The 23,540-nt window shown below is 46.1% G+C and overlaps 1 protein-coding gene across 2 annotated transcripts in view; it reads left to right on the top strand.

The window, feature by feature from the left end:
- Nucleotides 1-23,267, top strand: part of UGP2 (UDP-glucose pyrophosphorylase 2) — a 128,150-nt gene extending 104,883 nt beyond the window's left edge. For both annotated transcript variants that reach the window (XM_040430128.1, XM_040430127.1), the window contains exons 7-10: nt 1,914-2,111; nt 2,223-2,465; nt 5,008-5,112; nt 22,902-23,267. In XM_040430128.1, coding sequence (XP_040286062.1) covers nt 1,914-2,111; nt 2,223-2,465; nt 5,008-5,112; nt 22,902-23,009 — 654 coding nt within the window. In that variant the 3' untranslated portion in view covers nt 23,010-23,267. The remainder of the gene's footprint in view (nt 1-1,913; nt 2,112-2,222; nt 2,466-5,007; nt 5,113-22,901) is intronic.
- The last annotated feature ends 273 nt before the right edge of the window (nt 23,268-23,540 follow it).

Here is a 23,540-nt window from a genome sequence, read left to right as displayed (position 1 = left end):
TCTTCCTGTCAAAATGACAGATACTACATTAGGACCCATGATAGATGGCTATTCTTTTTTTAAATTTTATTCAGCACTACATATCTTTTAAAATCCAGTCATGTCTTCTCTGATTGTAGACATTCCCTTTTCTTTTCTCCATCCGGCCCAGTACACCATGATGAATTACAGCCACATCTCATCTCTGCAGAGTTTGTTACGCAGATGTCTTGGGTTCCTCACTTTTCCATCATCCTCCCAACTTTCTCAACACAAACTCTGCATCCTGGTGCACCACAGTATCAACCTGCTGCCGTCCCAATACTGTGCCCACTCTGCTTCCTGATGCCGCCTAATACTTTACAACAGAAACACAAAATACTAGTACTGCAGAAATAGTGCCCACTTCAACAAATAGTTGTGCCTAGCAAAAAGTGCCCCTGACAGTATTAGTCCCATAAACATAGTGCTCCCCAAAAATTTGTGCCAGTGTCCCCCCCCTCCAATACTAATAATTCTCTCCCAAAGTTCCCTCATCAGTAATAGTGCCCCTAGTGTGCCACCATTGGTATAAGTGCTCCCCTTAGTGTGCCCAATAATTATTCCTCCCATAGTGCACCCAGTAGTAATAATGCTGCCATAGTGCCCGTAATAATAATGTTCCCAAAAGTCCCCCAGTAATAATTCCCCCTATACCACTCCAGTAGTAATAAAACCCACAATAGTGCCCACATTAGTAATAATTCCCCTTATAATTTCGCCAGTAGTAGTAAAGTTCACCATAATGCTCCAATAGAAATGACCCCGCTATTGTGCCCCAGTAGTAATAAACTCACCATAATGTCCCAAATAGTTATAATACCTCCCTATAGTGACCCAGTAGTAAAAATGTCCCCTATAGTGGCGCAGGGGTACTCTATGATGGGTAGTTTCAGGCCAAGGAGACAACAGCTCCCATGCTCCGCCCAGTATCGCCATCCAAATTATTGCTGGATGCTATGGCCGTCTTATGTACCCCTTGGTGTATGCATACCACAGGTTGAGAAACCCTGGGCTAGACCAGCAATATTATGTCAGTGGGGGACTGACTGTAAAAGTACAGTTCTCTGCAGATCAAAAAGGCTGCAGTTATCGCGTAAAGAGCAGTGTTGAGAGTTGGGCCCTGCCAACATATTTAAAGGACTTTTTCGAGATGTGATCGGTGGGTGTCCAACACCAGGACCCCCGCGGATCAGCTGTTTGCTTTTCCTAGGCCGAGTGACGACACATTCGTTGATCACATGGCCTAGGCACAGCTCAGCACCATTTAAGTGAATGGGGCTGAGCTGCAATACCAAGCACAGCCACTATACAATGTATGGTGCTGCGAGAAGGTCAAAGGAGCACCGCTGCCTTCTCAAACAGCTGATCGGCTGGGGTCCTGGGTGTCGGACCCCCACCGATCAGCTACTGATGACCTATCCAGTGGAAAGATAAATCTCGGAAAACTCTTGACTGGTGGCATATGTGCTAGGAAAACTGATCAGTGGAGGTCCAGCCACTGGGTCCCAATCCATCCCAAGTAAATCAACCATTGTCCCTTCAGCACTTCTCCCAGTTAGTTTCTGTACAATAACATTACATTGAATGGGACGATACTGCAAAAAGTTTAAAAAAAAAACAACATACAACCGCTAAATCTATTTTCTGAAGTCATCTCATCGAAACACGACCACAGATGAAGTCTCCATCTGTGGACAGATGTTTTGGTCCTCAGCAGAAAGCTGGCATATGATTAGTTATATGGGGACACTAGTGTAAATTGGTGCTGCCTGTGATGTTACCTTTCTTTTTGCATTAGATAATGGAGTTAGTATTTTTGTAGAGTTATTATCATCTCTGTATATTGCGGTACTGACCTTAAGCATATGTTCTCCTTTTTTACGCACCTTTAGGGTGGTACGCTCACTCAGTATGAAGGGAAGCTGCGACTGGTGGAAATTGCTCAGGTGCCCAAGCCGCACGTGGACGAGTTTAAATCTGTGTCAAAATTTAAGATCTTCAACACAAATAATTTATGGATATCCTTGCCTGCAATCAAGAGACTACAAGAAGCCAACTCCATTGACATGGAGATCATAGTTAATCCCAAGGTAAACTTTGGATGCTTTATTAGAAATAATCAGCCATTTCAATGCTGGTGTGGTGCAGTCCTGAGAGCGTTGTGTGTATGGAATAATCATCTGGTGCCATTGTCCTTACAGACCCTGGATGGAGGTTTGAATGTCATCCAGCTGGAGACCGCTGTGGGAGCTGCTATTAAGAGTTTTGAGAATTCGTTGGGCATCAATGTTCCTCGAAGCCGTTTCCTGCCTGTGAAAACCACATCTGATCTGCTTCTGGTCATGTCCAACCTGTACAGCCTTAATGCTGGTTCACTGACCATGAGCGAGAAGAGGGAATTCCCCACCGTGCCCCTCGTCAAACTGGGAAGCTCATTCACCAAGGTAAGCAAGGAACTCGACCTTATGGCATTAGAAATGCACCATTTTCCACCGTGTATGTTACGTTTGCACACTCGTGTAAACGGTTTTGAGGACAATTTGTTGTTTCCTTGCAAAACTAAGCTGCCATGTCATGCCTCATTCACACGTCGGTCACTGATTTCCATCAAAACCAGGTGCGCCTCTAAACACAGAACAGAGGCAGATCTTTCCCTTATACCTTATGTCTTTATAGGCTCCAATCCTGGCTTTGCCTCACAATCACTGATGGAAATCACTGACCGAACACTGACATGTGAATGAGGCATTACATAGTGTCTGTCCTTCAAGCAGCAGTGCTGAGTGTTTTATGGCGTACCTGTCCATAGACATCTTATAGATGCATTTAAGTGCTACATTAAGGGTGCATTCACACGACTGTCTGCATTAATCGGTCCACAAAAAAATACGGATGATATCTGTGTGCTTTTTGTGTTTCATCTGTTGTTTTTTTGTTTTTTTTGCCGACTCATTGTAACAATGCTTTTTCTTGACCGTAAAACGGACAAGAATAAGACATGTTCTATCTTTTCTGCAGGGCCATGGAACAAACATATAGATGCGGAGTGCTGTCCGCATCTTTTCCATTGAAATGAATGGGTCCACATCTGACCCGCAAAAGATGTGGACCGAGACTACAGTCGTTTGAATGTAGCCTAAGTGCAGATGGGGGTTGGCCAGGTCCAGCCACCAAACTTCTAATTCTTGATGAAGGGCTAAAGAAATACATGATTTACGCAATGTGACATGTTATCAGTATATATCACGGGGGACGTTTGTTTTATACATTTTACTTCTTTGAGGCAAATACTAAATGAGGTTCACACATAGGAATGACTATGAAGCCTAGGTTATTGACACACATTTGAACCGGTAAATTAAGCTGACTTATCCCAGATTATTGTATTGTATTGTTTTTTTTAGTCTAAAGTCTTTTATGTTGTGTTTTTATGGTCGTGTTTGGGGTGTTTTTGTTCCTTTTTTTTTTTTAGGTAATGTTTTAGTACATGCAGGTTTTTTTTGTGTAATGTTTTGCAAACCTTGTATTTTTAAACAGGAAGCCATGTACCCCCTCTGATGTCACTTTAAATTTAGATATCTATAAAACAAAAAACAAACAAACATTGGTTGTCTATGGTGCAAAAACTCCAGAACATGCTGGGGTTTAAAAAATGTGCCCATTGACCCTAAAAAAAAAACCGGCACTAAAAAAGCCCTGCATGTTTATACTGCATTAGATCAATCCCCACAGACTTACAGCGTCTGCTGCAGAAAACTGCAAAAATACTAGGTGTGAATGCCAGCCCTATTTTGTTTTAGATCTGCTTTCGGCTGTCTATGACACATATGGGACTTGGCTGTCCCAGTGCGCATTGATATGTTCAATGTACAGCATAAGGGCTCATGCACACGGCCGTAGCCATTTTTGCAGTCCACAAATTGCAGATCCGCAAAAGATGGATACCTGCCGTGTGCGTTCTGGATTTTGTGGAACGGAACATCCAGCCCATAATAGAACAGTCCCGTTCTAGGACATGTTCTATATTTTTGTGGGTGCCACAGAACAGACAAACATATGTGGACAGCGCGGTATTGCGTCCAAATCTTTTTTGGCCCCATTGAAGTGAAAGGGTCCGCATCCGACCCGCAAAAAGTGCGGATCAGATGTGGACAAAAAATATGTTTTGTGTGCATGAACTCTTAGGCTTATTTCAATAAGTAAAGCTGGACATACACATTCAAAAGCTGTTGGGCCAATCGGGGTAGAGTCGGGAGCTCCCCATACACATTAGAGTGTCAGCTGAACTTGTCAATCTCAGCAGGGTTGGCCGACTATACACTAATGTGTATGGGGCCTTAAAAACTGTGGACACCTTCAGGTCAATTCATAAACTGTCATTTTTATCAGTTTAATAAGAGTTTAGCTATAATGAGTATTTATGAGGTCAGAAGATCAGAAATAAGACTCCACATGAGCCGCCAGCTGAGGGGATTGAGAAGTGCTACTCTGCTAACAAATTGTTTGTTTGTTTTTAAACCTTGTATCTAAAAAATGGCTGAACATTTTCAATAAAGACCAACTGAAAAAATGATTTGTAGCCTGACGTGAGTAAAATACCATCATAAAAAAAAAAAATCCCCGAAGGTGTCCATAGTCTTTAAGAGAGATCAGCAGCTGACAATTCTGCCATCTCATATTTCAGGTGAAACAATAAGGTAAAATCCTACTTGTCCGGTTCATGATGCTCCTGCCGAGCCGGTCTGGCCTCATAAACATTAGATCAGCAGGACAACAATGTCTGTGGGCAGCTTTCAGCCATCAGTGTCTTTCTATATCAGCCAACGCCCTTCCTTCATTACATGGGTCAGGTTGTCACTTGTATCCCATGAGGGCTAATCTTTCCCTTCCATTGTAACCATGCTTTTCGCCGTGAAATGAACATATTCTTTCCACCAGTCTTGTGACATTTGTATGGAGTGACTTCACTTCTTTGTGTATTTTTAGGTACAGGACTACTTGACGAGGTTTGAGAACATACCAGATATGCTGGAGCTGGATCATCTCACAGTGTCAGGAGACGTGACCTTTGGGAAGAACGTGGGACTGAAGGTGTGTATTGAGCCGCTCTTTCTGTGCTCAGGCTTTCATCGCTGTGTCAGGTGCTATTGTTGCATCATGCACCTTTCAGAATTTGTCACGTTGTCCTTCAAGGACAATAGAATCATAATGAGAATCTGAAAAGCAAACAAAAAGTGATTGTTTAGGGATCGGCATTGTTGTAATGGGGCAGTGTCACAGCTGCTCTCTTATGACACATCATCGGACTATTTTTCACACCAGGAAAGCTTTACATGCAGAACATGACTAATTCATTACAGTGTGACACTAAATATTATATCCTCCTATTCTGTAGGTAACTTGAACGTCATAGCAGGAGGCTGTAGTCAAACCCTGGCACTGCTGCCCGAGGAGGCACAGATCCGCTGTATTATAAAGGGCAGTGCAGTAATGAGAATTAAACAATCCTATTATAACTGTAAACCACACTCAGCTGTATGCGATGGTTGAATCACTATGTCTATACTTAGGCGTACACTGGAGGTATCCATCTCAGGTATACATAGAGAAATCCTTCCAACATGAGTGATTTGACCCTAATGCAGAGCTTGCATCTGTCTGGATTTAAATTGAAAAAAAAAAAATAAGCAAGTTTAAATGTCCCAATTCACAAAAAGTTATAATTAATTACCGTATTTTTCGCCCTATAAAAGATGCACCTGCCCATAAGACGCACCTAGGTTTTTGAGGAGGAAAATAAGAAAAAAAATATTTTGAACCAAAAGATGTGCTTTTGGTGGGTTTTGAACTAATCGTGGTCTGTGGATGGCACTGTTATGGGGGCATCTGTGGATGGCACTGTTTTGGGGGCATCTGTGGATGGCACTGTTATGGGGGCATCTGTGGGTGGCACTGTTATGGGGGCATCTGTGGGTGGCACTGTTATGGGGGCATCTGTGGGTGGCACTGTTATGGGGGCATCTGTGGGTGGCACTGTTATGGGGGCATCTGTGGGTGGCACTGTTATGGGGGCATCTGTGGGTGGCACTGTTATGGGGGCATCTGTGGGTGGCACTGGTATGGGGGCATCTGTGGGTGGCACTGGTATGGGGGCATCTGTGGGTGGCACTGGTATGGGGGCATCTGTGGGTGGCACGGGTATGGGGGCATCTGTGGGTGGCACGGTTATGGGGGCATCTGTGGGTGGCACTGTTATGGGGGCATCTGTGGGTGGCACTGTTATGGGCGCATCTGTGGGTGGCACTGTTATGGGGGCATCTGTGGGTGGCACTGTTATGGGGGCATATGTGGGTGGCACTGTTATGGGGGCCTCTGTGGGTGGCACTGTTATGGAGGCATATGTGGGTGGCACAGTTATGGGGGCATCTGTGGGTGGCACAGTTATGGGGGCATCTGTGGGTGGCACAGTTATGGGGGCATCTGTGGGTGGCACAGTTATGGGGGCATCTGTGGGTGGCACAGTTATGGGGGCATCTGTGGGTGGCACAGTTATGGGGGCATATGTGGGTGGCACTGTTATGGGGGCCTCTGTGGGTGGCACTGTTATGGGGGCATCTGTGGGTGGCACAGTTATGGGGGCATCTGTGGGTGGCACTGTTATGGGGGATCATTGTGGGGGCATCTGTGGATGACACATATATATAGCATCTTATCTTATGTGTCATCCGCAGATCCCCCCTATAACAGTGTCCCTGTGTAGTGAATGGGGGCCGGCATCTGTTTCTGTAATGGCAGCGGGGCCCGGTGCCTGCTTCATTCATAAAGTGGGCGGAGCAGGCGCGTGACGTAGTGAGCTACGCTACGAGCGCCCACCCGGCCTCCTGACTGCCAATAAGTTAGTAGTAAGTAGTACAGATTTAAGATGATTGGAATACTTTAACAATACCCACAAGTTAGATATGATTACCGTATACTACAGCGAGCGGGGCCCGGTGTAGTAGAATACAGTGACTGCACCGGACCCCGCTGCCATTTCAGAAACAGATGCCGGCCCCCAGCCCCTCCTCCCTCTCAGCCTATTCACCGGACGGTCGCAGCATTCGCCCCATAAGACGCACTGCTATTTTTCCCCCACTTTTGCGAAAAATACGGTACTTCTCTACTGTAAGAATAAAGGCCAATGCATGCAGTGCGTCACGTTACCGCAAAACGAACACGCGTCACGTTAAGTGACCATGAAGAAGCATGCTTTTCATATGCTTCACTATATGGCACGCAACGCACAGTTAAGGAGCGGCAATACTTATACTTTCCATTGTGTTGTGTTCCGCTGTTACAGGGAATGCAACGCCCATGGTTAACCTAGCCTCTCACTGACAACTGATTAAGTAAATATGTTTTTTGCAGGACTAGACACTTGTATAAGTGACGGGAATGGATAGTCAATAGCTCAAGACTGAAGCTGTAAACCATTTGAAAAACTGCTGTCATTCAGCTAAGGCTATAAAAACTTGTAAACTCAGATTGTTAGCTTAAACTTTAAACATGACTATGGGATTCTACTAGGGAAATCAGGTTTTACAATAAATGCCCCTTCCCCTGCCCCTTCCTGGATCCTCCCACTGCCCGATCTTCAGCAGAAGATCAGCACACAAAGGAGAAGGCAGCGGCTTCCTAGCCAGTAGTTCTGTGGTAATGACATGTATGTTGCCTTTCTTTCCTTTAAGGAATGTATAAAATACATTTACATATTAAATACAGAGGAGTCGGGGAGTCGGAGTCGGAAGTACCAAAAACTGAGGAGTCTGAGTCGGACCATTTATCTACCGACTCCACAGCCCTGGCACAGAGCAAACCCAACCTGAGAACTGATTTATGCAGCTAATATTGAACTGTATATATCTGTCTTCAGATTGCGACCCCTAGTGGCTGTCTTGTTCTCCAGGAATTGACATATTTAAAGGGAATCTCTCAACATCTTTGTCCTCACAGAAGGCAGCAGAAAGTTGTCACACAGATGTTGATTTCAGTTGTCTATCACTCGCCCGCTAAAGTTAGGAGGTTGCAGAAAACATATTATTTAACCCTTGCAGCAAATTTCATAGAAGTGTCATGTACTGCCAGAGAAGAGTCTGGCTTATTCAGCAGGTTTAGCGGGAGCTCATGAATAAGCTAGAGAACTGGATTAGCTTGCTGAGAGGCCTTGGTCAGGATCTGGCAGGTACTATTTCTCCTTATGGAGAGCACAGTAGCACCTGGTGTGAGGAGTCTTATTGGCCAGACAACACTCTGCTGGGTTTCTGGGAAAAACAAATGCAAATCTCCATCTGATCCTACCCAGACGAATCTGAAAAAATTCAGATTCTACCAAAATGAAACTTGTAGCTGGCGTTGATTTCAGTTGCCACTTGCACCAGTAAACTGGAGTAAATGATAGTGCATGGCCCCGTCCGCATCAGCCCCCTCCCTAACGTTAGGTGCAGTGGTGTTTAAAAAGTCACAAACTGGCTGGTTTCTTGTGCAGGTGGAGTTTCTCGTTCCATTATGTACTCTGCTCTCATGCGTCTACATTCTCTTCTTATGTGATTAGTACAGGTGATGGGTAACACTTTATGTGGAATGTAACTCATACATTTTTCATGTCCAGTACGGGTACATGAAAAGCTGCTTAACCTGAAAAGATACCAGTTGATCCAGTATGAAAAGACATTTTTACGCTGACAATAGAATATGTCGTTCTTTTTATACCATAAGAGACATATTTTAGGGGGGTTGAACTTTCAGAACACTCAAGCTAAAACTGCTCCTGTGTTCTACATCAGTAATGCCCTCCAGCCATTGCAAAACTACAACTCCCAGCATGCCCGGACAGCCTATAGCTATCAGGGCATGTTGGGAGTTGTAGTTTTGCAAAACAAGTACAGTACAGCGGACCCGCAGTCAAGCAGGAATTCGTCATACATAAGTCATTATGATGCTGTGAGTTCGATCAGAGGAGCAGTGTTCGGTCCGGGAAATGCAGCCATGAAAGGGATGTGTTTCCCAGACCTAACACCATGTCATGCTCCATGCCCTGCATTTAAAGGGGTTTTCTGAGACTTTTCTATTGATAACCCATCCTCTAGATAGATCATCTGTATCTAATCAGTGGGAGTCTGACACCTAGGATCCCCGCCGATCAGCTGTTTAAGAAGGCATCCACGCTTGCAGTAGTGCCGTGACCTTCTTGCAGCTTAATCTAGGTCTAAGACATGTGATGTCACTTTCATTGGTCACATGGCCTAGGAGCAACTCAGCCCGATTTAAGTGAATTGGACTGAGCTGCTATAACAAGCACAGCCACTATACAATGTATAGCGCTGTGCTTGGAGAGCTGCGAGAAGGCCAGTGTGTTCTGAAACAGCTGATTTGCAGGGGGTCCCGGGTGTCGTCAATATAAATCTGTCTCTCTATCAAGCTAGATCAGGGGAAATGGCAGTATCCGAGCTTGCAGCCCTGACTGGATGATGGTTCATAATGGAGAGCAGGCATTGCTGACCACCTTGGTCTTGGCTTGTCCTAACCATGTCTGAACACAGCAACTATGCCTGGCGCTAGTGGTGCATTCTGTTTTTATGGCCACGTGCCAATAGAGATGTCGCGAACATAAAATTTTCAGTTCGCGAACAGCGAACACAAATGTTAGCGAATGGGCGAACCGCCATAGACTTCAATAGGCAGGCGAATTTTAAAACCCACAGGGACTCTTTCTGGCCACAATAGTGATGGAAAAGTTGTTTCAAGAGGACTAACACCTGGACTGTGGCATGCCGGAGGGGGATCCATGGCAAAACTCCCATGGAAAATTACGTAGTTGACGCAGAGTCGGGTTTTAATCCATAAAGGGCATAAATCACCTAACATTCCTAAATTGTTTGGAATAACGTGCTTTAAAACATCAGGTATGATGTTGTATCGATCAGGTAGTGTAAGGGTTACGCCCTCTTCACAGTGACAGACCAAACTCCCCGTTTAACGCACCGCAAACAGTCCATTTGCACAACCGCAAACTCCCCATTTGCACAAGGTTGGATACCAAGCTAGCCATGTCCCGTTCCTTGTCCTCACTGACGTCATTGAAGGTCTCTTCCTCCACCCAGCCACGTACAACACCAAGGGTCCCCGAAAGGTGACAACAAGCCGCCTGGGATGCCTGCTGTGGTTGATCTTCCACCTCCTCAAAGCCACCTTCCTCCTCTGACTCCTCTTCTTCAGACTCCTCTCTCTGCGTTGCCGCAGGTCCAGCAATCAACGACGACAAGGCTGCTTCTGGTGGTGATGGTGACCACAACTCTTCCTCTTCATGCTCATCTACGGCCTGATCCAGCACTCTTCGCAGGGCACGCTCCAGAAAAAACGAATATGGGATGAGGTCGATGATGTTGCCTTGGGTTTGACTGACTAGGTGTGTCACCTCCGCAAAAGGACGCATGAGCCTACAGCCATTGTGCATGAGCGTTCAGTAACGTGGCCAAAAAATACCCAGCTCCGCAGAGGCTGTCCTCAGATTTTTTTAATAAAAAAAAAAAATGTTCTTACCAGTTTAATCTCTGTTTTGTCCCCTATCATGGGCCGGTGTATGGAATAGATTTTGGGAACCGGGAGATGGAAAAAGATGGTTGGTCGGTCCTCTTACTTCCAATTTGGGGCACTGCGCGTGCACCGTGCAATGTACTGTACCACCCTATATGAGTGGTGTGTTAAGTAGTACTATTCCTATCAGTTTAATCCCTGTTACGTCCCTTATCAGGGGCCGGTGTATGGAATAGATTTTAGGAACCGGGAGATGGAAAAAGATGGTTGGTCGGTCCTCTTACTTCCAATTTGGGGCACTGCGCGTGCGCCGTGCAATGTTCTGTGCCACCCTATATGAGTGGTGTGTTAAGTAGTACTATTCTTATCAGTTTAATCCCTGTTACGTCCCCTATCAGGGGACGTGTATCGAATTGATTTTAGACAACCGCAAAGAGTGTTCAATAGTTGACACACTCATGACATAAATTTTATTCCTCTATGCGTCAATCTTGGTGTATTGATGACTGTGCTCGTGCTCACGTTTGGGAGATTGCAGGCGATGACGGTTTTTCAAAGTCTATGGTTGTGCTGAGGTAGTTCAGTGACAGTTAAGTGACCCAGAAAACAATGATTCTGCAGTGTGGGCCCATTGTTGGCCTAGTAGGCTTTAATGATCACCTTAGATGATCACAAAGAAAATTAATGTTTTTTCTATGCAAAATTATCCAGCCAATCGCTTTTGGCCTGTTCACAATGAAGCAACGACCTTATCATCTTGGATGTGCCAACATTGCCAACACACTCATAGAGGTGATCGCTTCATTGTGATACGCAAGCCCCTTCACCACAACAAGGTAATGATCATAAAGGGGAATTGACACATGTATGTGCCGTTTTGTTTTTGCAGCCACAGTGCAGCACCAGAGGCCAGAAAAATTAGGCCTGTACACATGCCTGAAAAATTTGGTATTGTAGCAGCGGCCAGAAAAAATTTATATTTTCCAGGCAGAAGGTGCACTAAAACATTGCGCTTGAACCCTAGTTGGTGGCGGAGAAGTCACGCAAGTCATCCGGCATGCAGAGATTAAATACAGCAGCGTGTGGACAGTTTTTAGCCCAAGGTATCTTATCAGGCCTTTTTTAGTCAAATGCATCCCCCACTGTCAGTCCCTTCGGGATCCATGCCTCATTCATCTTAATAAAGGTGAGGTAATCTAGACTTTTTTGACCTAGGCGACTTCTCTTCTCAGTGACAATACCTCCTGCTGCGCTGAAGGTCCTTTCTGACAGGACACTTGAAGCGGGGCAGGCCAGAAGTTCTATCGCAATTTGGGATAGCTCAGGCCACAGGTCAAGCCTGCACACCCAGTAATCAAGGGGTTCATCGCTCCTCAGAGTGTCGATATCTGCAGTTAAGGCGAGGTAGTCTGCTACCTGTCGGTCGAGTCGTTCTCTGTGGGTGGACCCCGAAGGGCTGTGGCGATGCGTAGGACTTAAAAAGCTCCGCATGTCCTCCATCAACAACACGTCTGTAAAGCGTCCTGTCCTTGCCGGCGTAGTAGGAGGAGGATTACTTTCACCTCTTCCCCTGTTAGATTCCCGTTGTGCTGTGACATCACCCTTATACGCTGTGTAAAGCATACTTTTTAACTTGTTTTGGAACTGCTGCATCCTTTCCGACTTCCGGTAATTCGGTAACATTTCAGCCACTTTCTGCTTATACCGGGGATCTAGTAGCATGGCCACCCAGTACAGGTCGTTCTCCTTCAGGCTTTTTATATGAGTGTCCCTCAACAGGCATGACAGCATGAAAGACCCCATTTGCACAAGGTTGGATGCCGAGCTACTCATGTCCCGTTCCTCATCCTCACTGATCTCATTGAAGGTCTGTTTTTCCCCCCAGCCACATACAACACCACGGGTACCAGATAGGTGACAACGAGCACCCTGGGATGCCTGCTGTGGTTGGTCTTCCTCCTCCTCAAAGCCACATTCCTTCTCTGACTCCTCTTCCTCAGACTCCTCTTCCAGCGTTGCCGCAGGTCCAGCAAGCGATGATGATAAGGCTGTTTCTGGTGGTGATGGTGACCACAACTCTTCCTGTTCACGTTCATCTACGGCCTGATCCAGCACTCTTCGCAGGGAACGCTCCAGGAAGAAAACAAATGGGATGATGTCGCTGATGGTGCCTTCGGTGCGGTTGACTAGGTTTGTCACCTCCTCAAAAGGACGCATGAGCCTACAGGCATTGCGCATGAGCGTCCAGTAACGTGGCAAAAAAATACCCAGCTCTGCAGAGGCTGTCCTAGCACCCCGGTCATACAAATACTCGTTGACGACTTTTTCTTGTTGGAGCAGGCGGTCGAACAGTAGAAGTGTTGAATTCCAACGTGTCGGGCTGTCGCAAATCAAGCGCCTCACTGGCATGTTGTTTCGCCGCTGAATATCTGATAAGTGCGCCATGGCCGTGTAGGAACGCCTGTAATGGCCACACACCTTCCTGGCCTGCTTGAGGACATCCTGTAAGCCTGGGTACTTATGCACAAAGCGTTGTACGATCAGATTCAACACATGTGCCATGCACGGCACATGTGTCAACTTGCCCAAATTCAATGCCGCCAACAAATTGCTTCCGTTGTCACACACCACTTTTGCCGATCTCCAGTTGGTGTGGGGTCAGTCACTGATCCACCTGTGCGTTCAGGGCGGGCAGGAGTGCTGGTCCGGTGTGACTCTCTGCTTTCAGGCAAGTCAACCCCAAAAGAGCATGACACTGTCGTATACGGGATGTGGAATAGCCCCTGGGGAGCTGGGGGGGTGCAGTTGATGTGGAGCAAGACGCAGCAGCAGAAGAGGACTCAGCCGAGAAGGTTAGCGAAGAGGATGGAGTAGAGGGAGTAGAGGAGGTGGCAGCAGGCCTGCCTGCAAGTCGTGGCGGTGTCACCAACTCCTCTGCAGAGCCACGCATTCCATGCTTGGCAGCCGTCAACAGGTTTACCCAATGCGCAGTGTACGTGATATACCTGCCCTGACCGTGCTTTTCAGACCAGGTATCAGTGGTCAGATGGACCCTTGCCCCAACACTGTGTGCCAGACATGCCATGACTTACTTTTCCACAATAGAGTACAGGTTGGGGAGAAGACTTCCATTCCGGCGCGCGCATGGATAGCCGCTAGTGAGAGGCGCTCCGCTCGACCGGCCCGAAATTCGTGGAACCGCCGCTCATCGGGACTGCAAAGTACCCTCAGACCCCCCTAAGAGAGCAGGGGGCCACCCATGGAAAAATTCGTGGTCAGAGGCGGTTCTCAGAAGGAGTTCCAGACATCACTCCCGACAGGAGAGGAGCTGAAAACCAGGGGCAAGATGGCGTCGGTAGCCGAGAAACATCACAGGCTTACCCGCTCGACCTCTCAGTCAACGCAGAGGAGCACTAAGGCCTCAGGCTCAGAAGACGAGGAGGTGGACTGCGGTCCCAACCCGAAAGAGGAGTTAACGGCTTTGTGTAAAACGATGGCCATAGAAGTGGCCAAATTCCTGGCTCCGGATATAAAAGCTTCGCTGGAGGCCACAGTTTCAACGGCCTTACAGCAGCTGCAATCTGAAGTGGCACAACATACCTCCCAGATCACCGATGTGCAGCAGAGGGTGATGCTGGTTGAGGAAGAGCTGGAAAAGGCTCAAAGCAACATCAGCGACCTCCTACGCAATAACCAGTATCTGAAGGAGAAGATCGACGACTTGGAGAATCGCTCCAGAAAAAGCAACTTAAGAATAATCGGACTGCCAGAATCGATCCCCCCGAACCAGTTGGCGGACATTTGCGAGGTAGAGATACCGCAAGCTCTGGGGCTGAGAGGCACATGCACAGTGGAGAGGGCGCACCGCCTGGGACCGCCGGTGTCGGCGGGAGGGCGCTCCAATAACGCACGGCCTAGAGCCGCAATAGTGAAATACCTGAACTATGCTGAAAAGGAAGCCATACTAGCAAAATTCAGGTGCAGCGCACAACCCCTAATAGTTCGGGGCAGCAAAATCTTATTGTTCAGCGATTATTCCGCTGATGTGGCGAAGCGCAGGAGGGAGTTCACCCAGATTTGTTCCTCATTGGCAAGAAATAAAGTCAAGTTTGCTTTATTATACCCTGCAACGCTGCGGATTTTTCGCCAGGATGGGACAATCGACACCTTTCATTCTCCAGGAGAGGCGAGGGAGGCACTGGAGTCTTATCCATTATATTCGGAAATGGTCCTCCCACTTTCCCAAAGATCCACAGCTTCGATCAGAGGAAGAGGGTCCAGACAGAAGCTAGGGAAATCGGCGTCCAGACCCATGGGACCGGAGGAGCAGGAAGCCGATTCTGGATGAGGGCGGACAACACTGCGTGTTGGCAGAATCTTACAGAGACTCCCTGAAGGGACACGTGAGATCACAATGGACTTATAGTTCATTCATATTAGAATATATAGTTATTTGTTATACCTATTAGTATGGGCTGGAGGGCTTGACGAAGTGGAAGATTGTCAATGAGACAGTTAAATGTTTGTAGTGACAACAGCTACACTATAAGATGTGCGAAAAAAGTCAACAAAATGGATGTTAATGTTGTGGGTTTGGATAGGAGGGTTTAGTTTGGGGGGGAGGGTAGGGAGGGTTTGAACACTAAGCTGGGACTGATTAGGGTTATGATGCTTCGGCGATATTATGTGAGATACTGGGGCTGTCTATTCCAAGTGACTTCTCCTGCAGAGATCTATAGAATAAGGAAAAAACTATGAGAGTTGCCACATGGAATGTTAAAGGCCTCCGATTCCCTGCTAAACGTATGGCGGTTTTACGCCATCTTAAAAAACTTAAGATTGACGTTGCATTTCTGCAGGAGACCCATTTGGAAGAGGCGGATTTTTGTAGGATGCAGAGATTATGGGTGGGACAGGTGATGGGATCGTCTTCGGTGGGTAAAAAGGCGGGAATCATTGTCCTGTTGCATAAACGTCTACAATATGATATTAAGTCCGCATCAACGGACGAGCAAGGGAGATGGATGCGTGTGTGTATAGATTCTTCCGTAGGCCAGATAGTTATACACAATGTCTATGCCCCCAACACTTCCCAGGCAGACTTTTACAGGAGTTTAGAGAGGGATATTCTGAAAGAAGATTCACAAATGGTATTGATGGCGGGAGATTTCAATAGGGTGCATAGTGAACAGGAAGATAGGAGACGCGGGGTCCCAGGTACCATTACTCAACAGAGTCGAGCCCAGACTTTACTCCCTTTAATTCAGAACACGGGATTGTTTGATGCATGGCGGTACCACCACCTAGTGGCCCGTGAGTTTACCCATTTCTCGCATGCCCAGGAGTCATGGTCTAGGATTGACTATTTTTTAACATCATCGAGATTGTTGTCCAGAGTCAAAATGGTGGAAATTTCTGATTTGTTAATCTCAGACCATGCCCCAGTGGTTATGGAGATCATGGATACTGTTCCCAGGGGACAGGATTTTACATGGAGAATGCCTCAGCACTTGTCCAAGGACAAGGAATTCATAGACAAGTTAAAAGGTTGGTGGTGGTGGGAATACTTACAAGATAATGCGCAACATGTGACCAATCAGGCTCTATACTGGGATGCGGCCAAAGCAGTACTGAGAGGTCGTATAATGTCGCATACGATAGGGGAAAAAAAAAGAGGCAAGGAAAAAGTATGAGGAGGCTACTATGCGGGTACGGGAAGCATATACCAATTTTCTACAACACCCCACTGACTCCAATAAAACACTCTGGGTCACTGATAAGCATAATTTCGATTACTGCCAGGAAAGGCAGGAAAAATGGTTCGGAGACTACCAAAGGGCAAAGTTTTTTCGTCTGGGCAATAAAGCAGGTCGCTTATTGGCCAATTTAACGCGCCCCTTTGTCAAACAGTCAACTTTGCACCCCTTAAAAGATGAGTCAGGAAGGTTGTGTACCCAGCCGAAGGATTTAGTAGAAATACCGGGTGAATTTTTTCAGACACTGTATTCTAATGACCCCTTTGATCCCCAGAAAGCAAGGGATCTTCTGGATAAGCTGGAAATGCCACAACTTTCGATAGATGTGTTAGAAACGCTGAACCGAGATGTAAGTGAGGAGGAGTTAGTGGCAACCATAAAAACCCTAGCGAACTGTAAAGCGCCGGGGCCCGATGGGTTCCCCGCGGAATTTTACAAAGCGATGTGCCAGGAATTGTCCCCGACTTTGACTAGGCTGTTTAATAACATCATGATTGGGGGGGAGGGTTTGCCAGACACCGGCAAGGTGGCCTATATTAAGATTCTTCCGAAACCGGGAAGGGATCTAACCCAGCCAGGTGCATATAGACCGATATCCTTAATTAATCAGGATATCAAGATTCTATCCAAAATTTTAGCTAATAGGTTGGCCAACTGTGTGCCTGAGCTAATAGGCCCGCACCAAGTGGGATTCATGAAGGGTAGGTCGGCGGTGACCAATATACGTAAGGTCCTAACAATCCTAAGCACTGGCAGGGATAGTAAAAGCAAGTACAATCCAGCGCTACTAGCAATTGATGCCGAGAAGGCTTTCGATAACATCAGCTGGCAATGGTTGGACATGGTGCTGGATAGAGTCAATATCAAGGGGCATTTTAGAAATTACTTAAAGGCGCTCTATGAAAATCCTCAGGCAAGAGTAAATACTCAGCAAAGGCACGTGGCAGGGATGCCCCTTGTCTCCATTGCTCTTTAACCTGGCTATGGAACCCCTAGCGAGATGGTTGGTAAAATCTGATACCTTTGAGGGAATCAAAGTAGGTAATAAGGAGTTGAAAGTGAGTTGTTTTGCGGACGACATCCTGTTATACCTTAGAGCCCCAGAGCTCCATTTAGACCGGGTACTGGAGGCTTTAATCGCTTTTGGGAAGGTAACAGGGTATAAGATTAACATGGACAAGAGTCAGCTGCTGCTCTTAGGACAAAGGTCCCACCTTGAGAGTCACATGCAAACTAGGGTAGAGGTCCGGAAGGATTATCTAACTTACCTGGGCATTAAAGTAGGACGTACCCTGAAGTCAATCTATACACTGAACTACCCCCCTCTCTTCCTAAAAATAGAGAACGAATTAGAAAAATGGCAAGAGCTGCCCTTGTCCTTGTGCAGTAGAGCGCACTTAATCAAAATGGTAAGCTTCCCGAAGTTACTTTATCCACTTCAAACAATTCCGTTACTACTAAAACACGCAGTTGTTACGAGGATGCAGAGAACGTTTAATCGCTTCCTATGGAAAACTAAAAGGCCCTGTATTGCATATGCAAAATGGACAATGTTGAAGGGAGAAGGTGGGTTACAAATGCCAAATGTCCGGCATTATAATCTGGCGTCCTTATTTAGACATGTAAGGGATTGGGTGTGGGGTACTGGTCATTATTCGGCAATAAAGATCGAGCAGATTCTGAGGTTGGGCCACCTTTTGGAGGAAAAGAAGTTCATGTCATTTACCAGATTTCAGGAGAAGTATGAACTGCCTAGAACTCACTTTTATAAGTACCTTCAGGTGAGACACGCATACAACGCTACATTTAAAGGTACGAATGAGGTGGCAGGGAGAGATGCTGCACTGCACCAGATTTTGTCTAGAGGGGCGAGGAGAGGTATGATTTCCTGTATATACAAGCTGTTGCTTGATAAGTTTCTAATGTCCCATCCACTTGTGGCTAAAAGTAAATGGGAAAAAGATGTTGGCAAATTAACTGATGACCAATGGTCTGACATACTGGAGGCGATACCTCTCTCTTCCCTGAGTGAAGGACGTAAACTCTCGCAGCTGTTTATTGTCCATAGAGTCTACAAAACTCCGTTTTTTTTGTTCCGTATTGGGTTTAGGCCCACGGATGAATGTCCAAGATGCTCTATGATTTCTGCAGATTTGTTGCATATGATGTGGACGTGCGAGAGGTTAGGGAGATACTGGGAGTTGGTACTCCAAACAATACAGGACGTTTACAAGGTACGAATACCCTCTGACCCTAAAGTGTGTGTGTTAGGATATGTCTCTGAACTGGCCACAGGTCAGGTACATAAAATAGCTATAGGTAGAATGTTATATGTTGCTAGAAAGTTAATCGCCTTACATTGGATACAGACAGCTCCGCCAATCCTAGGCGAATTCCTAAGTGCGGTTGACACGATGCTGAGTTATGAACGGATGGTATATCAGAAGCGTGGATGCCCAGCGAAATTTGAAAAACTGTGGGATTCATGGCTGTCGTTTCGACGTCTGAATAGAAATGTTTAACAATGTGCCTTTGTACTTTGCAGGTTAGGGTGGGAGGGAGGGGTGGGTGGGTCGGTTTGGTACTTAATTACTACACATAGGCTGATATCCTTTTTGTTAGCCTTATGGACAGTATGTCTCTATGTCATCCTTGTTTGTAATGTGTTAAAACGTGTATCTACACTGTAAAATGTTTACTAAAAAAGATCTGATTCAAAAAAAAAAAGATCGAGCAGGAACTGGCCGGCCTGGAGAACCTAGAGGCTTTATTACACTCAAAACTAAGAGATATCCCAGTGTCAATCAGGCAGTCCATCTTATTAAAAGACACCATAATGGCGTGGAAGGCGATTAGGAAAATTTATGGGCTCCCTTACTATTTATCGCCCATGATGCCACTGTGGTCGTTGCCGGCGTTTCCTCAGGGCAGGGAGAACATTTTATTCCAAGTATGGAAGAATAAAAACATTATGAGGCTCAGGGATTTGCTACATACTAATAGCCTTCAATGGCTGTCATGGGAACAGGTGAAGGAAAAATATGACCTACCTGACGCACACTATCTCCCTTTCCAGCAAATTAAGAGTTATTGTAAAGCACAGGCAGGTTCTTTAGGTGACCCGGAAAGGCTGGCGTGGTTTGCGGCTTTGCTGGGCAGAGATGGTACTCACATGTCCCTCTCAGACTTGCATCAAAAGCTCCATAACATTCAGACGATAGGCTTGGTAAAGGGAGCCTTTAAACCCTGGGAAAGGGAACTGTCTGACCAGAACATAGCAAAAAAAAATGAGAGTAGGTCTCGATTTGGTACGGCGAGCGACTTATAATGAACAGTGGAGAGACACACAACTAAGGCTTATGCATAGAGCAACTTACGCCTTTAATTTGTCGTATCGCGATGATCCAGCCCATTACCTACAAAAGTGCCCCAAGTGTGATCTCCCAAAAGCTGGATTGCTGCATGCTTTATGGGAATGCCCAAAAGTGCAATCGCTGTGGCAACGGTCAGTGGAGACAATAGAGGAGGTCTGGGGAGAGATAGTGGGATTAACGCCGCAGCAATGCATTTTCCAATATATACCTAAAAACCAGGAAGAGGAATTGGGGGTTGTGGTTACGAAGGGAGGAGTACATCTTTTGTTGATGTCCGTTAAGAAGTCTCTCTTACGTCACTGGTTGGAAGTCGAGGTACCGTCCTGGGATGAGATAATTGGGACTATGAAGAATGTTCTATATCTGGAAAGACTAGAGGTAGAGCAAGACAAGGAGCGGTTGATTGAGAAATTCATAAAAAAAATTGAGGGGATTCGTAGAGAAGCTGTTGTCCAGTAGCGAAATTCAGGAACTTATGGCCCCCTTCAAACTGACTAAATGGTACCTGGAATCGCAACTGGCGAATAGATTGGGGAAGTTGGAGGCATAGTTTGATGCAAGAATATCCAAGCTTAATGAATGATGTATACATGTACAGGTTAAGTACTGTAACCGATGCTGTCTCAGATTAGTGTTCATGAGTTGGGTTGTATTTGGGAGGGAGGGTTTTGGAAGAGGGAGGAGGGTGATGAAGGATTTTGGGACAAAAAATTATGAAAATGTGATTTGGGAACCATGCAATGACATCTGTCTGTAAAATGATGTTTGCTACAAATATGTCTTTTATGATTTAATATCTGCATATGTATTGTATGGAACCTCTCATTTCAATAAAGAGAATATAAAATAAAAAAAAGAGTACAGGTTGGGGATTGCCTTTTGTGAAAAGAAATTTCGGCCAGGTACCTTCCACTGCGGTGTCCCAATAGCTACAAATTTTTTAAAGGCCTCAGACTCCACCAGCTTGTATGGTAAAAGCCGGCGGGCTAAGAGTTCCGACAAGCCAGCTGTCAGACGCCGGGCAAGGGGGTGACTCTGTGACATTGGCTTCTTACGCTCAAACATTTCCTTGAAAGACACCTGACTGTGGGCAGATGAGCAGGAACTGCTGAAGGTGAGAGGCGGATGGTTGAGAGGGGGAAAGGAGTACAACAGTGGTTGACGTGGCTGAAGATGCTGGACCAGGAGGAGGATGGTGGCTTTGAGTTTCTGTGCTGCTTGTACTCATCATGTGTTGATCCCATAGGCGTTTGTGATGTGAGATCATGTGCCTTCGCAAAGCAGTTGTACCTAGGTGACTTGTTGTACTTCCCACGACTCCGTTTCTTTTGGCACAGGTTGCAAATGGCATCGCTGTTATCAGAGGCAGACAGACAAAAAAAATGCCACACTGCTAAGCTTTGCAATGACGGCATTCTGGTAGTGGCAACAGCATGCGTTGATTGGCGTGCTGTCTGGCTGACCCCGGGTGCCGATACATGCTGTCTGACTGTGCCACTAGCTCCTTCCGACGACCTCCCACTGCTTCCAACTCGTCTCCTCCTCCTCTCTGTCTCCCCATCTAAACTTTCCCCCTGTTCTTCTTCTCTTCAAGCGGGCACCCACGTGACATCCACGGACACATCGTCATCATCAACCGCTTCACTTGTATCTGACAACTCAGCAAAGGAAGCAGCAGCGGGTACAACATCATCATCATCACACCATACGTCCATGTGTGTAATGCTGCCTGACTGAGACATATTCCTGTTATCTACATCCTCTGGCAATAATGGTTGCGCATCACTCATTTCTTCCAACTGATGTGCAAATAACTACTCTGACAGATCAAGTGAAGCGGCTGTGGTGCTAGTGTTGGTGGTGGCGGCAGGCGGGCGAGTGGTAACTTGAGAGGTGCCCGAAGCTGAGCTGGAGGAGGATGGTGCGTCAAGGTTCCGAGCGGAAACTGTAGAAGATTAGGTGTCCTGTGTAAGCCAGTCAACTATGTACACGGGTACACGGCCTCTGAACACTGGGCATTATTCTAGGGCCAAAGGAAATCACAGCACCACGACGGACCCTGTGGGGTGGCCTGCCTCTGCCTGTCATTTTTTTTTTAGATTAGTGGTACTATGCGTGCAACGTACTGTGCCACCCGATATGAGTGGTGGGCAGTGGGCACAGTACAGTCTGTGGGCCTGACACTCACTGGCAGGCAACTGCAATTATATTACAGAGAAAAAATTTAAATGACTTTTTTTTATCTGGAAGGTACTGTGCCACCCGATATGAGTGGTGGGCACTGGCAGTGGGCACAGTACAGTCAGTGGGCCTGACACACACTGGCAGGCAACTGCAATTATATTACAGAGAAAAAATTTTATGACTTTTTTTATCTGCAAGGTACTGTGCCACCTGATATGAGTGGTGGGCAGTGGGCACAGTACAGTCTGTGGGCCTGACACTCACTGGCAGGCAACTGCAATAATATTAAAGGGTAAAAATGAAATGACTTTTTTATCTGCAAGGTGCTGTGCCACCCGATATGAGTGGTGTGCGCACAGTACAGTCTGTGGGCCTGTGGCCTCTCACATACGGGCAGGCAACTGCAATATAAATATATAAAAAAATAAAAATAAAAGCAGACTGATGTACCAGCCCTAAAAAGGGCTTTTTGGGGTGCTGTCAGGACGCTGTCCTTACAGCAGATGAGTCTTTGAGGACTGGAGTGGACCCAGAACACTGGCCTAGCTAACGATTTCCCTATTAATTCAGCAGCAGCAGCACTCTCCCTGCTCTAAGTAACACTGCAGCTTCAGAATGAATCTAAGATGGATGCTGTCCTTCCTTTTTGATAGGAGGTGGGAGGATCTGGGAGGGAGGGTATGCTGATTGGCTGGAATGTGTCTGCTGACTGTGAGGTACAGGGTCAAAGTTTGCTCAATGATGACGTATAGGGGGCGGACCGAACATCGCATATGTTCGCCCGCCGCAGCGAACGCGAACAAGCGATGTTCGCCGGCGAATAGTTCGGGACATCTCTACGTGCCAAGACCTCAGAAAAGGAATAAAGTTTTGTCATGGCTGTTCACTGAGAGATATGATGCTATAAGCTGTACTGGACTGAACCTCATACATTGCAAAAAATGTTATACTAAAACTGAGCCAGTAATTCACTTTTTCTTTCCTTTTCTCATAGGGCACAGTAATAATCATTGCAAACCACGGTGACCGGATTGACATCCCCCCTGGAGCAGTATTAGAAAACAAAATAGTGTCTGGAAACCTTCGGATCCTGGATCACTGAGCCCCTGTCTGCACACAAGTCTTTTTACACATGATGTACAGAACATATTAATAACTCTGATGTGAACTCTGCAGTCTCCGCTCTTCTGTCAGTATTGTAGGTGTCTGTGTTCACTGTAGTCTTTATTTAAGAAGAAAAGCCCAGCTAATATTTGTAAGCAATAAATAAAATATTTAGTAATGTAATAAAAAAGCTATACCCTGGTAATGTGCAATACTGTCCTTAATTGTTAAAAATAAAGGGACAAATCTAACCTTGCGTCTGTCTTTACTTTTATGCTCATGTTCCATGTGCAACACATTTAAAGAACCATTTTTGACAAGTGTAATGTTGTAAAACGTCCCATGAGTGACTTTCCTCATGTGTTGTGAGACATTTTTGCGCATACTGTTCAGGGCTAAAACAATTCTCAGACTTTTTGTACAAATTTGAAACTTGGACTTAACCTCCTAACAGTCATGTTAAAATTGGAAAAATCCTCCCAAAAATGTCACTTTTTTTATTGTAGATTTTTAATGCGTGTCTGCAGTA

The sequence above is a fragment of the Bufo bufo genome, chromosome 4 (assembly GCF_905171765.1).
Source record: "Bufo bufo chromosome 4, aBufBuf1.1, whole genome shotgun sequence".
NCBI classification, from domain to species: domain Eukaryota; kingdom Metazoa; phylum Chordata; class Amphibia; order Anura; family Bufonidae; genus Bufo; species Bufo bufo.
Note: the sequence above shows the minus strand (reverse complement) of the source record. Positions and strands in the feature narration are given on the sequence as shown.